The sequence below is a fragment of the Podarcis pityusensis genome, assembly GCF_964106645.2.
Source record: "Podarcis pityusensis genome assembly, chromosome: 4".
NCBI lineage: Eukaryota > Metazoa > Chordata > Lepidosauria > Squamata > Lacertidae > Podarcis > Podarcis pityusensis.
In genome coordinates this window covers 96,252,384-96,270,459 of record NC_138027.1, presented here as the reverse complement: position 1 = coordinate 96,270,459, position 18,076 = coordinate 96,252,384, and the positions used below count along the sequence as shown (strand labels likewise).

At 42.0% G+C, this 18,076-nt stretch overlaps 1 protein-coding gene across 10 annotated transcripts in view; it reads left to right on the top strand.

The window, feature by feature from the left end:
* The window catches only part of LMO7 (LIM domain 7), a 143,908-nt gene that overhangs the window by 54,715 nt on the left and 71,117 nt on the right, over positions 1 to 18,076 (top strand). For all 10 annotated transcript variants that reach the window (XM_081002897.1, XM_081002901.1, XM_081002899.1 and 7 more), the window contains exon 4: positions 11,845 to 11,951. In XM_081002897.1, coding sequence (XP_080859023.1) covers positions 11,845 to 11,951 — 107 coding nt within the window. The remainder of the gene's footprint in view (positions 1 to 11,844; positions 11,952 to 18,076) is intronic.

Genomic DNA, 18,076 nt, shown 5'->3' with positions numbered 1-18,076 from the left:
TCAGGGGTCCCTTTACATTTAAGGCCCGCTAAAGTACCGATCTCAGCTCATCCCTTATTCCAAAACACTTTTATCAGTACCCTTATATGAGACCTTCTTGGGCTCTTTCTGCTTGTATCCCAAGAGGAAGTAGGTTCTAGGGGAGGGAAAGGAGCCAGAGAAGGCACCACCAGAAGACTGTTAAACTGAAGACATAGAGATATTTTTAAAAAATCAACCCGGATCATACATCAGCCTTCCTGATCCCAGTACGTTCCATGTGTTTTGAGCTACAACTCCCATCAGCTGTAGTCAGCATGGGGAATGGTCAGGGATGATTATAACCCAAAATATGTTTGGTTCACCAGGTTGGGAATAGTTGTGTTACACAGCAGTAATGTCTAAATGTCAGTAACCCATCAGAAGAGTTGGATAAGTCTTTTGAGGCCCTCTAGTTCAACCTCCTGCCTCAGTTTCAAGCAATTTCATGCTGAAATATCTCCAATAGATATATTTTTTGTGCACATCCTCTGCTAGGTAACTGGTTCCATTGTCACACTGCTGTTGCTGTCAATAAATTTAGAATCATGGAATTGTAAAGTTGGAAGGACCCAGAGTGTCATCTACTCCAATCCCCTGCAATGCAGGAAAACCTTCAGCCCACACCTATAATCTTTTAACTGAAGCTCGTTCGTTCTTGTCCTATATGTTTCTATAAGATCCTTCTAACTACTGCATATTCCTCTCTCCCCCTGCCCCCCATGGCAACATTTTGTAAATTTATTCATTATTAAGTCATTTCCAATACAGACCACTTTTCACCACAGGAGGTCAGAAAATGGTTTGCATTTTTTATGTTTTGTCATCTCTTTCACTGTCTTAACTATTCTAAACCCTGGCTTTAAAAGGGTGATAAGCACAGACATTTTGTATCTTTAGTAAAGGTAAAGGGACCCCTGACCGTTAGGTCCAGTCGGGAACGACTCTGGGGTTGTGCTGCTCATCTCGCTTTACTGGCCAAGGGAGCCGGCGTACAGCTTCTGGGTCATGTGGCCAGCATGACTAAGCCGCTTTTGGTGAACCAGAGCAGTGCATGGAAACGCCGTTTACTTTCCCGCCGGAGTGGTACCTATTTATCTACTTGCACTTTGACGTGATTTCAAACTGCTAGGTTGGCAGGAGCAGGGACTGAGCAATGGGAGCTCACCCTGTCATGGGGATTCAAACCACCGACCTTCTGATCTTTAGTACCTTTCCCTAAATCAGACCGGGAGGGAACTTTCATCTTGGCACAGTGATACTTAAGGTTTACAGGTCTTCCAAATCCTTCCATCTGATGGAAGGGGATGTTTCTGTTTCCTGTAGTGTGTTCACTTAGCCCAGGGAGCTATTTGTCAGCTGTGCAGCCCCTGTAACTGAGAGAGGCAGCTGAAGCCAGATCAAAAGCAGGTTTGCCAAGGGAATAGTAAGTAAGTGGCTGAACTGGTGAAAGAAGCATTCGGCTCCCTTTGCCCGATGAGTAGAGCCGATTGCCCTGATATGTAACTTAATATTAAATGCTGTGCATTTTCAGTTTATAAAATGTATGTGCCTCTTCAGTATATAAAATGTATGTGCCCAGTTCAGCACCAAGTAAAGGAAGAATTGTGTCTTTTATATGCTTGGTTTGTGTAATTCTCCATTTTTAATCATGTGGACGGGCAAAGAGCTATGCATAGTGTGAAAGTGTGCCCCAGACATGAAAGCTGTTGGCTTTGTGATGTTGTCATCGTGAGCTACTTTTTAAAGACAGTGTAAAGATTTAAATGTACTGTCTGACCTTTGAGATTTACTCCCTATTTTATATTGGTTTGAAGTGTTGGACTTTGCCTTCACATGAGGTCTTCCATCCCAAATACTATAACTGTGTCTACAGTAGTAGAAATGTGATTTGACTTACAGTTTGTGCGTGTGCAAGAGAAAGAGAGGGAGATTTTGAGTTTATAAATTATACCTTTGCAATATCTCTGCTGGCTTTAGATGCAACAGATTAGGGGAAGCTGGCTGCAGAAGAAAGCAGAAAATGTGGGAGGAGAGTTACAGTTTACACGCAGGCTCCCCTGGCCTCCCCTGTGCTCAGGTAAAAATTATGTTCACTGCTAAACTTGTTACCACGCAGTGGTCTAGTTAGGCCTTCTCTACCAAAGTTGCATCAATCTTTAGTGCAGCCTGGAGACAAGCAACTTTGGTTCTTCTTCTTTTTACATAGATGGAATGTCGCAGTCAGCTGAGATTAGGGTCTGGGAATTCTGGGCTTCCCACTCATGTGACCAGCCGCCTGTTTCTCTCCATGCGTCATAAAGATAATTAGTAATTCTAATGCCTGTGTGATGAATACTTAGTCACAAAGGCTTTTTGCCCTCTGAATGCAAAAACCAAAGCCAGGTATTTGTTGTGTTGTTTCTAATAAATGGGGTGTGAGTACCAATGTGCAGCTCTGACTTGGTTAACTACATGCACCTCCAAGCATGGAACTGAATTACAGTGGTATCTTGTCTACTGTTCGCCTCGTCGAGCGCCCATTCTGTCGAACGTCCGTGGCAAACCCGGAAGTACCAGAACGGGTTACTTCTAGTTTTGCCACATGTGCAGAAGCACAAACCGCTCCGCGCACGTGCGCGGCACTTTGCCCACCGTCCTTTTCGGCCAGCGACCAGGGCTCCAGAACGGATCCCGGTTGCAAAACAAGGTACCACTGTAATTGTAGAATGCATAAGCTTTTATGGCCCAACATGATAAATTCCCTATGTATGAAAAAACTCATTTTATAACTCTGTAGATCTTGAGATTGTAGTCTGGAAGTATCCCTCACAATTTTGATTATTTATGATCCATAGGAGTTAAAGGGAGGTAAAAACACATACACACAAAATACAAAAGTTCAGGTAATTCCAAATCATGAGAAATTTTTATTTTCTTCCTTAGACTTAACACTTATTATGTGCTCCAATGTTTGAAAATGATCGCTGTGTTTTAGTCCACATCTGCTGTAAAATTTGGGGCATGGCCATTGTGAAAAGTTGAGTTATGTTGCCACAGAAATATTAGTTAATGTTTGAAACATATAAACTGCCCTAATCCCTGTTTTCTGCAGGTGGATTTTTTTGGTCCAGGAAATTCTCCTTGGAACTTTGTTTCTAATGCCGTTTCTGAGACTTGCCTCTAGACTGAACATACGGTACTTTCTAATGAATGAAGGTTTATTATTATTATTATTTTAAGCAGCAATTTCAAAAAGGAAACACTGTTAAGACTTAGTCTTCCCCTGCATTTTTTTTTTTTTAACCACTGAAAGTTTTTGGTGCATAAGGTGTGCTTTTAAAGGCCAGCCCCTCACTCTCAGCCTGAACTTCCTCACAGAGCTGTTATGAGGATAACATGAGAAGGAGATCTGTATTTAAACCACCATGAGCCCCTTGCAGAAAAAGTGGGGTGTTAGTAGCCACTGCTGCTACTATACACTTCCTAGTTGGATCTGTCTGTTTCCTGGTTGTAATCTACTACAGCACTGCACCAGTGGCCCTTCTTTATAATTAGGGCAATTGCTTCACTTTCTGATTCCAGCCAATTGGGACCATGCCAGTATGGAGCCAATCATGTGTAGCTGTATACGAAAGTCACAGCTCTTGAAGGGGGAGAGGAATGAATATTGGCCTCTTGCCGACAAAGCAACTGGGCAGAAACATTTGTCTTCGCATGGTGTGCTGGCAGAAAACTGCTCACCAGAACAGCATAGAAAGGCAAGAATACCAATCTGATTACGACCTGTAAAAAGAGCAAAAAGTGGACAGTGCCCTTGGGGGGGGGCACTGATTTATGTGAAATCCACACACACCAGTTTTGGCTCATCGGTAATAAGGACAGGTAGGGAAAGTATAGACTAGGGGTGGGGGTGGGGAATGTTAACTCTTGCATATAAGCATTATTTTGAAAGCAAATTAATAGGAACTGTACACTTGATTGAAGATAATGATATACCAGTAACCAGCTTATATGCAAGAGTTAACATTCCCCAACCCCTGGAAAGGCATAAACTAGTTTTTGTACTGTTGGGTATGCACAAAAACACTTTGGAGATCTTGCAGGAAAGTGAATTGCAAAGAGAGTTGTGATAAGAAGTTGGGAGAGTTTCTGCTTCTAGAACTGTGTTATGTACTGAGTTGAATAGGATCCAAAAGGCAGCAGTCTGATTGGTCCTAGAACAATAGGGTCCAGAATGCAGCAGTCTGGTCCACAGGAGCCACCCAATCCAGCTCCAGGTGGAAGTGAATCTGCAACTTGATTGGCCTATAGGTGAATCCCGGAATTAGCCAATCATGTGGGGCCCATTGAGTAAATAATGTATATAAAGCAGACATTCTGGGGGAACTTCCATTCCTTCTCACCACTATGAGCTGAATAAAGAGCATGAAATCCACTCTCGACTCCGAGTATATTTCAAACTGCATTTTATGAAATTAGTAACGGCACCCTTGTTTGCACATCGCATTGAAACATAGTTAGAAACAAACCTTGGTTAAACTTGAGTGAGCAGCATGATAGGCAGAACTTACTGCTGTGTGCCTTTTCCCACTCCTGTTCCCACATCATTGGGGAAACAAGCCAGTGTCTGGCTTGCCATGACTTCTGAACTCAGGCTTATGCCTTGTTCTCTCCCTTCAAACCAAACCTTGGCTGGAAGCCGGTGTGGTTTACTCTCTCCCCTCCCACTGCAGTCATTTGTGGCAGGAGAAAAATGAACAAGCCCCTCCCCCCTCCCCATGCCCCCTTCTTCTGCCTTGACTGGCGTAAGCTGGCAGGGTTTTCAAACTGGTGGTTTTGCCTCAAAGGAATTCTTCCCCCTTCTCAGCCTCCATAGGATTGCTCTGTAAATATTCCAGTGCAAATACTTTTGGCTATTGGAATCTGAGATCAGCTTTGAGATCTTATGCAGTATGTAAAATTAACCGGGCGCACTGTAGATTACTTAATTAATATGTCAGACATGGTAAATCAGATTCCCAATTACTTTACGGCACCATAACATTTACCAATTCATTTACCCCCAGAACATATTCATAAGGAGAAGACTGTCAGTGCCATTTTTAAGTAAAAACTGCTGTTGTAAACTGTCTGTACACGTGTGGGGGGAAATAGTCTGATTTTCCTTCTAGATTGAACATGGTTTTGTGAACGGCACAGCTGGGGTGGCTGCCCATATTCTAGTCCAGCTGATCTCTATCAAAGGCTTCCACAAGAAATCTTACAGATTGTTAGAGTCCCCAGCTTCAGGTTGAGCAGAAAACAGGTTGTCTGCTGAAAACAAAACAGAATAATAATAAAAATCAATTGAAGATGGGATTTTAAAAATTCACATGGGACACTAAAAGATGCTTTGGTTCCTCAGTCCTCTTGTACAGCTAGAAGCAGGGACATTGGTAGAGTTAATCTTGCTTTCCATGAAACCTGCCTTGTTATACAAAAACCAAACATTGTGTTGTAAAATTAATTCTGGCCAGTTACTTAACAAGCCAACTTCAAATCATAGGTTATGAAGCTAGCTTGTTAAACTAACCAGATTTAAACACAAAAACAGACAAACAAACAAACAAACAAACAAACAAACAAACAAACAAACTAGAGAACCTGGTTTAACTATAGTGCTAATCTGGGTATCCTTAAACTCTGCCAAAGGCATCCTTGTGACAATGAAGGAGAGGGGAGGTAGCTCTTTCCTGCTTTTCTTTGCAATGTTAAACCATAGTTTAGCATCATGTGTGAATGCAGCCGTTTAAGCACCCTTTTTTGCTTTATCTTTATGAATCTCCAGTCTTAACATAAATATTGCTAGACCCTTCTGATTTGGTATTAAAGCTCATGTTTAAGTCCTTAGAAAGATCTCTTTCACTCAGCCAAGAGTAGAAAAAGATGTGTGTGTTGTGTTATGTGGGTGAAATGTTTTAAAAGGAAGGGGTGCCAAAATTCTGGGGCGGTGGGGGATTCTACATAACTGTGGACAACAGTTCATAACTTAGAAAACTTTGAGGCACATGACTTTGATTTTTTTAAAATGAAAAGTTGAGAGTGTTAATGTAATTATAAATTATGGTTTTTAGAATTTGTCTTAGAAGGTGGAGTGGTCTTTGCTGTTTCACATTCACTGGTAAATATGGACTCTGTTACTAAATATTTGAATTGGCATATTCGCTTCTAATACTGATAGGTATAGTAATACAATGTTCTTACAATGTCATGATTCATTAGATTCTACTTACGTAGCTCTTGGTATGCTCAATCCCTTACGTTCCCTTGCTGTTTAAGTTTTGTGAGGTATTAAAGGAATTAAACAAAAATCTTTCTAATGCAACTTAAGGTGGTCAAAATAAACACTGAAAGTCATTGAGTAAGGATGTGTGTATATTTAACAGCAACCTTTGGACTCGTAGACTCTGTGCATATATTTCATGCTAATTAATTCATACTCATTAAGTCTAGTTCTGGTTTTGCTTGCATAACACTGGTTTGAATAGTACATAAACCGGAGTGGCAGGCATGTAAATAATGGTAGAAAACAGTCCAAAATATGTGTTGGAAGATTGAATCTTCCTATGGCCTGGAGAAACTCCTGTAATTTAGTTTAGGCTTCCTCTTCAAACCTAACCTCCCACCCACCCAGCCTCTCTGGTTGAATGTTAAAGATGTGCCATAACTTGTATTTCTGATACTACGTAAAAGCTGTTTGTCCTAGCCGAATAATGCAATGTTGGTACTTTGGGGTGTGCATGCTGGAATTTATATTTGTTACGTAAGGAGAACGGATGACTCCCCTCATAAGTATTTGTTTAAACAATAAAGAAAGCAAATATACTGAAGAGCTGGGAGGGTTCTGCCCAGATAGAATTAACAGGAAGCCAAGGGTTTTAAACTTTGTTTCCTACATAATAGATCTACGCTCTCTCTTGAGGATTTAAGTTGGTTTTAATGTAACCCGTGTATACTTGGATAGAATCAAAACAAGTTGTCCCATAATTTGAAGGATGACTTTTCTCTTAAAATCACATGGAGCCTATCATGGGTAAATCTGGCTGCTGGAATAATCCTCCTTCATCCGCTTGTGCCCTTCTTTTCTGGACTTGCAATTCAATAATTGGAATGGGTGGAGAAATACAGCTTTTGGCACTCATATATGCAATTATACAAGCACACAAGAGTGAAATTGTAGGTCTTGGTAAATAATAATTCTGTGTGTTGGGGAGTCAGCATTAACAATGTAGCAAAACCATGGAGGGATATCTCGAAATATTGTGGGGAATAGGTGACAGTAGTAGCTCTGTGTGCACAGAATCCGAGAGTTGGGAGGGACCCCGAGGGACATCTAGTCCAACCCCCTGCAATGCAGGAATCTCAACTAGATCATACATGAGAAGGCCATCCGACCTCTGCTTAAAAACCTCCAAGGAAGGAGAGTCCAGCACCTCTTGTGGAAGTGTGTTCCACTGTCGAACAGCTCTTACTGTCAGAAAGTTCTTCCTGTTGTTTAGTCAGAATCTCCTTTCTTGCAACTTGAATCCATTGGTTTGGGTCCTAGCCTCTGGAGCAGATGAAAACAAGCTTGAAGAGGGCTATAATATCTCCTCTCAGTCTCCTCTTTACCAGCAGGATTTTATGGGCTTAGTAGACTGCATGCGGATCAGCCCCTTCACCCAATTTAATAATAATAATAATAATAATAATAATAATAATAATAATAATAATAATAATTTTATTTATACCTCGCCCTCCCCGGCAAGAGCCAGGCTCAGGGCAGCTAACACCAATAAAATCACAGTAAAAACATAATAGGGGGAAAAAAGAGGGGGGAGGGAAACACAATTTAAAATACAGGTTAAAATGCAATTTACAATGCAGCCTCATTTTAAAGTAGCCGATAAATCAAGACCATAAGGGGAGGGAAATATAAGGGTCAGACCGAGTCCAAACCAAAGGCCAGGCGGAACAGCTCTGTCTTGCAGGCACTGCGGAAAGATATCAAATCCCACAGGGCCCTAGTCTCTTGTGACAGAGCGTTCCAGCAAGTCGGGGCCAGTACTGAAAAGGCCCTGGTCCTAGTTGAGAGCAATCTAACCACTTTGCAACCTGGGACCTCCAAAATGTTGTCATTTGTGGACCTTAAGGTCCTCCATGGGGCATACCAGGAGATGTGGTCCCATAAGTATGTGGGTCCTAGGCCGCATAGGGCTTTAAAGGTAAAAACCAGAAGAGAGCACAATTTTGCATAGGTTTTGCATTATATGCAAATATATGTCGTCTTTCACAGGGCCTCAAAGATAAACCTCTCACAAGCAATAAGAATGTGAACAGGTGAGGCTTTTCTCAATTATAGTTTCATAGTACAAAATACTTTAACCCATTCTATTTCTGCCTACCACCTGGCTGTTAGAGCTAGAAGAGCACTGTTCTCCCCAAGTGCCAACTCTAAGCCGTTCAAAGAACTCAAGTTTCATGAGTTGCAAACCAGGTAGGTTACACTAAGTCAGGGGTAGTGAGCCTTTTGGGCTCCACACGCCAGATCATTATGAGATCCTAGCCTTGTAGGCCAAACTTGACACGTGGGCAGGGTCTGGCATCACTGTGATTGAGTGCTTGAGGCCTTTTTTGGTGCTTTAAAGTGACTTGCTCATGCAGCCGATCCAGCTGGCTTGGCTCTACCGCCCATCAGCTGATGGGTGGTAATGCTGAAGTCTACTTTCCGCAGGCACTGGCTGCACAAGTGAGTTCCTGCAGGGAACTTGCTAGCACATCCAGTTTAGCTGATGGGTGATAAGCCAAAGACATACTTTTCAGGCTCCTGATTGTATTCTGGCAGCTGCACCTCCCCCTGCCCCACACATGATGTATGACATCAAGTTTCAGGCAGGTGGGCATGGCTTGTGGAAAACAGCCAGAGATTCGGCACCCTTACCGTATGTCTTTCCTCAGTTTGTTCTTAGACTGGCAATACCACACTCAGTGGAAGATCAGGCACAGTATTTCACATCGTGGTTGGGGCTGAGGGGGTGCGGCAGGAGATCAAAAAGCATTTAATATTTATAGCAAGATTCAGATGCCCATACTTGGGTAAATTCAAGAGTAAACTGTTAAAAAGTAAGCAGTATAATTGAAAAGCATTGTTGTGGTTATTCATCCTCTTCCTGATAACTACAACAGTGTTATCTGCACAGGTCAGACAACTGCTCATTCCCCGACCCCTTCTTTTTTGTTAAGAAAAGGGACTTCAGTCTTTGACATGAATGCCCCTTTTTGTGTTTATAGGATCAGGAAAAGCCCACTGCAAGAATACATCCATTCTCCCTCCCCCCCCCCATGGGAGGAAATAAGTTAATCACATGCTGCATTTGTAGCTGCATTTCCCAACGAAAGAAAAAAGAAAGAAAGAAAGAAAGAGGGAGGGAGAGGGAAGTCCCAATATGCCAAGAGACTTGATGGCAACATCGGTCTGCCCTGCAGGGTTGTCATATACGTTTAGGGCCCCACCCTGGGCCGGCAAAACATTAGTATAGCAACACTGAGCTACTTTGCACGAATGATGTAACCCATGATTTACCCACCACAGCCATTTCTCCCCCCCCCCCCAAAGTATGGTATTATAATGATGGTTTTTATTTGCATTTTATTTGATTTTATAAGTTCAAAGCAGAGTAATTCGGGGGGAGGGGTGACATTAACATATGAGAGTGCTGGAGGTGAATTAGTTAAACAGGTTACCCAATCAGAACCCAGGGGGGTGGAGTCAGAGGGACTATAAAACCAGCTCTGAGAGGGGCGAAGGGAGGAGCTCATTGGGAGGTTGGTTGGAGTGGGAGTGAATTGGGATAGAGTTTGTGGGGAGGTTGAGTTAGTGTAGCGAAATAAGTTGAGTCAGGAACAGTTAGGAGCTAGGAAGACAAGTAAATATCTGAGAGGTGGTTTAGTGAGTGAGAGCAGGTAGCGGAAGTTGCTTGGAGAAACAGATTCCTAGATCATTTAAAGTTATCTGTAGCATTTATCACTCACAGCTCTGACATTGCTCATTGGCCAAAAGAAGTTTGTTTTATAAGGGTTAAAAACCCATGAAGTCGGGTTGTGGTTCCCTTACCAGTACTGGGCCCAGTGCGGCTGCACCCCAGTCCGTACAAGGTTCTAGCGGATTATAGAATAATTAGTGCAAAGTAAAAGAATTCAGGGTTGTTGATCAAGGCGCTCAGTTAACTTCCCAGTTGCCACTTAGTAATCGGGCAAATGATGCAAATATATCTGAAGAATACACTGCTCCAATGAGGTGAAATGAATGTGAAAGCAAATATCTAGTGCTGCTAAGTAAAATCCTGAGTATCTAGTATTATTTGTGTTAAATCATTAAACCCAGAGTTATTAACACCTAAGGGTCTAGCCCAGAGGTTGCCAACTCAGAGCCCCAGATTTTGAACTATTTTTTAAAGCCAACCTGTAGCTTTACCTATTTATTAAACCTAGTGAAGGAAATCAGAGCTGCAAATGGTGAGACATTTGGAAACCAAGGCTATAGGGATCCCTGTGGCCCCCAAGAGCTGATGTTTTCGCATCCCTTCTTGTGCACTTTTCCTGCATCTGTCTCATTTCCTAGGCAGAAATTCAACAGGTTAAACCTTTCCTCATTTGTATATAAAATTATGGAAAAAATTCACTACGATTGTACTTTTTCTAATTTTGTGTTATGCCGTGCCACCCATGGCAGATGTTTTGTGACTGGTGCCCCCAGCGCTGCCTCAAAATCCAGAAAGATTGGCGACTCTTGATGTTGCCCCTTATGATCCTACACAGCAATTCCATATTTAACCAGGGCGATGGTGGATGAAACAACAGTATGTGCCACGTTTCGTAGGAAGGGTTGATACTGTTGATATATTTCACTGGAAGTTCTCCCTTGCTATTGCTTTCAGATATCTCTTTCCTCCCATTATGCTATTCTTGAAGCACCTAGCCGAAGAGCAGGCACTTTAAAAGCTTTGGATTGCTTATGTCACAATCATAGACATGTATATTTGCATTCTGTTTCCCTTCCTGGGTGCTATTTTTACTAGGTATCTTTTGGAATGTACGGGCAGAAATTCTTTGGCCACTTTGGATGACGGGGTTTAACGTGGACCAGCCAGACGCTGTCATAAGTACACATGTAATTTAAACAAAAAAGTGAGGACATGAACTGCAAAGTCTCCCTGTAGCTTTCGGTGCATGACTCAAGCAGCTGGCCCAGAGCAGGTGTAGTTAAGTCAGTGCTAAACCACACCTATGTTTTCCAGCTTGCCCAATGAAAACCACACATTTGTGCTGTGTCTTTTTGCTCTTGCCTTTCATTTGCTTCTTCTCGTATTAGCTTGCTCGGTAACCAAAGCTAGATTCCAGGTGCATTATTCTATGATCAATCTGTAATCATAGAAACAGAGTTCCTCCTCTTAATTCCTCCGTTGCCAACCATTTCTGGGTGGGTGAATGTCAGTAGCTGTAGTTATTTTTAAATGTGAGAGGTGAGGCTTGTCATGCAAAGCTGAAAAGAGGGCGTTTGTTTGCAGAGCTGACATCAAAGTGTAGATTGCTGCTTACTGGCTGAGCATTTTTGCTTTTGTACCTGGTAATCTTTAACGTGGTCTGTCAGTCACAGAGACCATTGCTTAACCAGAGGATTCATATGAAATATTGCTAGCATTTATGATCCAGAAGATTGGCATTCTGTTTCTCCGCATACTGGACTTTGAAACTTCGGCTAAGCAGCTTGCAATCCTTTCCTTCACGTTGCTCAACTAAGCAATTGCTTTCCACTTCTCTTCACAGGATAATATAAATGTGTTTTTGAAAGCTTGTGAAAATCTTGGATTAAAAGAAGCTCAGCTTTTTCATCCTGGTGACCTTCAAGATCTATCTAATCGAGTTACTGTCAAGTAAGTATCCTGTGTTTTTATCAGTTGACTTTTAAGAATATTAAAATGTGACTTCTGTGGTGCTGCTGTTCATGTATATAGGGATTTTATATAATGTTTCCTTTGTATGTTCAGCGTGGAAGCTGTCAGGCTTCTTTAGATCTTCAAGCCTGTAAAAGCTGGGATTTAATTTGCGTCCATTTTTCTGGAGCAACTACCTTGGTACATTTTGTTCTTAAGTATTTGCTGACATTTAAAATGTGCCAAGCTGCTTTACTAATTAATGGCTGCATTGCTTGAAGATGCAAAGTCGAATGTTCAACAGTTCTTAAATGTGAAAGTAAAAATGGAAGCCTTCACTATAAGCTTGTAATTACCAGAAGGGTACTCTCTCTCTGTGTTTGCTATGCATGTATGTACCCACCTTTGCTCTAGATTCAGATCTTGAAATCTGCTAACTGGAGAGCTGAACCCAAGTGACATACTGTGTTGCCTGTGGATTTTCTGCTAAAATGTTGTGTGATACATTACTAACAGAGGTAATATTGTGTAGTGCAGAGTTGGGCAGACTGCAGGCTTGTCATATATCTACTTCGCTTGTTTTTACTAAACAACACCCCACCCCCAAGTTTTAACAACCAGGTGCAAAGGACATAGATTTAGAATAAAAGAACTGGGTGCTTCTGAGCATATGCGGAGCCTAGGAACTTTTCAGCACCTGAACTGAACTTGTAGTCCTTTCATGAAAAACTCCACTGTTACCCCAAACTTTCTTCCCTTCAGCTACCTAATTCAAGATGAGGAGGAAGCACATTTTTTTTAAAAAATGACATTGTTAAACAATTGTTCACAAAAACCCCTGGTGAGATACTGCAGGTTACCTAGAGATCTACCAGTAGGTCCTCATCTGCCCAGCCTTGTTAAAGTGACTAAGTTTATGTGTTGTGGACTTAGAAGTCCTTGATTCCATTTTTTCCTAAGCAGTTCATTGATCAAAGGTTGTGTTAAGCTACTAAATCTTGGCCACAGTGACCCGTCTGTAATATCAGGTTGATAACAGTGCCCTGCCATAAAAGCTGATGTATGAATTACTGAAAACAATATATATGAAGCATTTGAGAGTGTTGAGAGTACCATATAATAATGACAATAATAAAGAATAATTTCATTATTCCTGAGGGCAGTCTTTCTCACTATTAGAATAGGTTTGAGAAGTCTTGGTGTGTGCAGTATCAGAGAGAAACTATTCTCATGAAAAGGAAAGCTAAGTACAGTGTGTTCAGGCTATGTATAATTGCTATTATTATAGTCTGTTTCACGAGATAATATAAATGTTAGGTCTTGAACAAATTATTCATTGCTTTCTATAATCTTGGAACTGCCAGAGCTTGCTTTACTATACGGCCAGGAGTTTCACTGAAGACAAAGTCCTTAAAACGTTGCCAAGAATTTTGTCGTTAACAAGTGTTACTAAGGTAAATACAGCATACAGGAAGTGTTTCCTGGGCTGTTAACCTGTGCTAGTGGTTACAGGTTGTGGAGAAGTAGGTAGGGCAGTAATCAACAAGGCAAGAATGCAAGGATTCAGAGAAACCTTTACCCTTGGTCTTTCAGGCCATTTGAGAAGGGCAATATGCGTGTGAATGCAGTTGCCAAGAATGTTAGTTTAAGAATGGTAAACACTGTTGTGAAATCAGCATTACTAAGCCTGCAGCAACCTGAAAACTCTACGAATCAAAACCAGCGCTGCAAAAAACCATTTTGTTGATCGATCGGATGATATGTGTAAGAGGTTATCTCCAGGTGGCCAACCAAGAGAGACTATTGTGCTTCCTGTTCTGAAGGTTGGCTCTCTCTGCTGTAAAGGCAAATCAACGATTCTGCAGACAAACTCCCTGACTCTTCTGGAGGCAGTGAATGGGACTGTTCCCTCCATCAGCCTTCCTGGGTCTTGGTGTGCCCCATTCTGAAAAGCATCCTGGTAGTGGTGGAAGAGGTCACATGCATTGTGTTCATTCCTCTTTAGCAAAGGGTTTCCCAAACCTCGTGAGTTCATTGACCCCTTGATAAGCTTATAAAGCTGTCATCGACACTAACCTAAATGAAATTAAGTCAAGAAATACCCTCCATTCCTCACTGGCAATGAAGGTGTACTCTATACATGTCCATGCCCTTTGTTTCCGAGGCTCATAGTTCCCAGTTGTTATTATTTTTGAACTGTGTCCTGTAATTACCGCTCACCCATTAAAGCGGTGGGCGGGGTTTGCGACCTGGCGCGGGCTTCCTGAGCCTGGGAGACACCCCCCTTTTTGCTTGCTGGCCATCGCTACGCCCCCTCCCTGGCTAGCCAATCAGCTGCTGGCTGGGGGGCGGAGCAAGGGCCAGGGAGGGAAGGCTCCAGCCGACCCCCTCTCCCTTTCAGTCTCTAGGTCTTTATTCACCCCTTCACAGACCCACTGACACTAGGGGGTCAATATCAACCACTTTAGGAAGCCCTGCTCTAACAGGAGCAGACTAGGAAAAGGCACATCCTTCTAACTCTGCTGCAAATGCTGTAGAACTGTCCCTTGTGTTTTCTGTTGTCCCACCTCCCAAAGAGAGATGAGTTCTGTTACCTCAGCTGTGATTGTCTGGCTGGCTAATTTATCTCTTTCCCCACCTTCTGTGTGTGTGAAGGCAGGAGAGTGAGGGGAAACCAAGCTTGGACTCTGTCATGATAGAGACGCTGCCCTTGGGTCCAGAGTCTCTCTCCCCCCATCCGGAGCTTTAAGTATGGAGAATAGAAAGGAAGCAGCTACCATTGATGCCAGCCCATAGCTTGGCAGTAATGGCAATTGCCCCTCCTTCCTGCTGTGTCATGTCTTCTAGGACTTGAAGAGAAATGGAGATCTTCAGGAGTAGGGGGTGGAGGGGAGACTCAGATGAATGGATTGGGGGTGGATGATTGACTTTCGCCTGATTATTTGCAAGGTTTCCCTGGATTCCTTTAAATAAAGTTATAGGAGTTTTCCCTTGTCAAGAAATCTTATGATACCCCTTCCACTACCACACAAACATTGTATATCTTCATGAATCCTGTGGCCAACATTGTGGCACTTGTCACAGTGGCCTGATGAAACTTAAATAATTTCGTTCATAAATAGTAAAGCTGAGTTCAATTAATAAATATTTTGTGATTTACTGTTTGTGTACCCTGTTCCTTTTAGGTTTGCAAAGGTATTGATTAGCTTCCTAAAAACAAAAATATACTGCAACTATAAAGCAACTATAAGCCACACTACCTCTATTGTATTCTACTCGGGGCAGTTATTATGCCGCAGCAGTATAGCAGTAATTCAGAAAGTCTACAGTGGTTGTTTTCCTGCTGGAAGGTGACATGAGCTCATCTTCAGCTATAGTCACTAGGATATGTAATAAACTGAAACTGAGATCAGATAGCTTAAAAGGAAACAGTTGTGCAAGATATTCCTTGAAACTATAAGCATGAACTCCAGTCCAAAGTGAGCAACATGGATATGTGGTAATTGGCAGTGAAATTAATGGTGGAATGGTAGCTCAATTTGAGAACTCCTGTTATCATTTTGGTATCTCTTACAGTTCTTGGAGTAAGAACTAACATGCATTATGGTGAGCTCAACATCAGACCCACAAATGAATATTATTTTCCTCATTAGTTAAACTGATATATAATTACAGCAAACAATGTCTAGTAGCTGCTATCAAATGCAAAACAAAAACAAAAAACCACGACGCACTACAATTAACAATTAATGATTTGTGCAAAGATTGTTTGCACAATATATAATCAGCAGTGGACTAGTCCCAACATAAGATAATTACCTTCAGTTATTGACAGTAGATCATACTATCAATGAAAGCATCCTTACCCAAGGGACACTACCTACTGGGAAGATTCTTTGTCCTGGTCCTAGAGAAACAAAAGCACTATCACAGCTCCCATTAACTCAATTAGAATTTGCCCAGCATCATGATGTATGTATGAGAAGTCGTGTAAGAAAATGACATGTCTGTTTCTCTTAATTGGAGCTTTCAAGCATGTCACAAACCTGTCTGGTGTTCAGCTTTAAATCATGATTTAAATTGGAGGGAGAGACAGTTACATACGAAATATCCGTTTTAGAGTAACACCACATCCAAACCATACTTTTAAACATTGTTATATACCTCTAACAGTTATGGCTTCCCCCAATTAATCCTATGAACTGTAGTTTGTAAAGGGTGCTGAGAGTTTTTAGGAGAGTGTTAACCAATATCAGTTCACAGTACTTTACATAGTGCACTTTTCATAAGTGTGTTTAAGCATATAAAGGAACATTAGACTTTGGAATTTAAGTTGAACATTTCTTATGAGACAAACATTGTTTTCTTAAACTAGTGTTTGCAAGTATATTTGTAGCGGGCTGTTCATAATGGTGTTCAGAACCAGTTATTTTCAGCTTCAAAGAGTCTTCAGTGCAGCTGTGAGTTTCAGCGTAGAGGCTAAAGGTAGGACTCCTTCCTAAATCCTACCTAGGCAGGTAGTTATGTTTGGAGAGTTGGGTGGCAAACAGCTAATGTATATTCTCAACCCCTGGAGGGGAGATTGAGAACTTCTACACCAATTGCTGCATTTTCCAGCATTAGGATTGGAACTATATAAACACTGAAATTCAGTAAGTATGTGTTTAGTCATTTGGGAGAATGCCTAGATTTTGAACTACTGAAAATAGTGTATAATTATTTTATTGGGACATGTTTTCTGCATGGTGGGTGGGGGGGTTGAGTATGAATCTCTGCTTCTGTAGGAAGTAAATGTGCTTTAAGGTCAGCCGAGAATATTATAGGGTGCAATGTGAAACTCTTGCTAAAAATACTTGCAGTAGCATGGGTAGAGCTAAACAGTACATTTCAGACTCTTTAATTCTTCCTGTGACGCACAGTTTGGAAGTTTCAATGCCTTGTTATGTTTTAAAATTGAGACTTGTATAAATATCGAAACCATAGATTTGGAAACACTGGTATTGTGTAGTTCTGGAAAGAAAACTCACAGTAGAAATTCTTACATAAATCTGCTTTGTAGAAATTCTCTTTTTTATAGATTGAAAAATGGATCTATCTATGGACTGTAAAAATGGAAATAGATATTATACCCTTGCTTAGGTATATTTACTTACACACAATAGTATTTAATGCCTACAAACATCTGGTTCAGGCACAAGGGTCATTTAACCCTGTGCGTTGTTCCCATAGTTACCACCCAGATGCTTATGGGAAATCAGCAAGCAGAACATAAGTGCAACAGCAGCTTCCCCTCTTGAGAGTCCCAGCAACCAGCATACGGAGGCATATGCTTCTGACAGTGAAGGGCAGCACACAGTCATCATGACCACAAGCTATTGATAACCTCATCCTCCCTGAATAGGTCTAATCCCTTTTTAAAGCTATCCAAGTTTCTGGCAATCAGTACCTCTTGAATTTTATTCAGAGTAGACCCATTAAAATTAATGGACCTAACCAGTGCTTTTTTCCAGGGGGTACTCAAGGGTATGCAATACTGGCCCTTCTTTTGTTGTTGTTAAAAAGTGTAGCACTCCAGTGATGGAAAGCATCGGGCATATAAGAGTTACCGTATTTTTCGCTCTATAAGACACGCTTTTCCCCCTCCAAAAATTAAGGGGGAATGTGCATGCGTCTTATGGAGCGAATGCAGGCTCCATGGCTTCAGCGAAAGGAAAGGAAAGCCTCTGAAGCGCAGCACTCCCGCTGTGCTCCAGAGGCTTCGCGTTGCTTTCACTGAAGCCTGGAGAGCAAGACTCTCCTGGCTTCAGGGATCGCCGCCTGAAGCCTCCGGAGCGCAGCGGGAGCTCCCGCTGCGCTCCGGAGGCTTCGCATTGCTTTCGCTGAAGCCAGGAGAGCAAGACTCTCCTGGCTTCTCTTTGTTGGAGAGGTGCTGCGCAGCTTTCCCTCTCTGCACAGCACCCCTTCAGGGAAGTGGGAGGAGAAATGGAAGGGGCTCTGTTTCTCCTGCCGCTTCTCTGAAGGGGCGCTGCACAGAGAGGGAGAGAATTTTTTCCCCTTGTTCTCCCCCTCTAAAACTAGGTGCGTCCTATGGTCGGGTGCGTCCTATAAAGCGAAAAATACGGTAT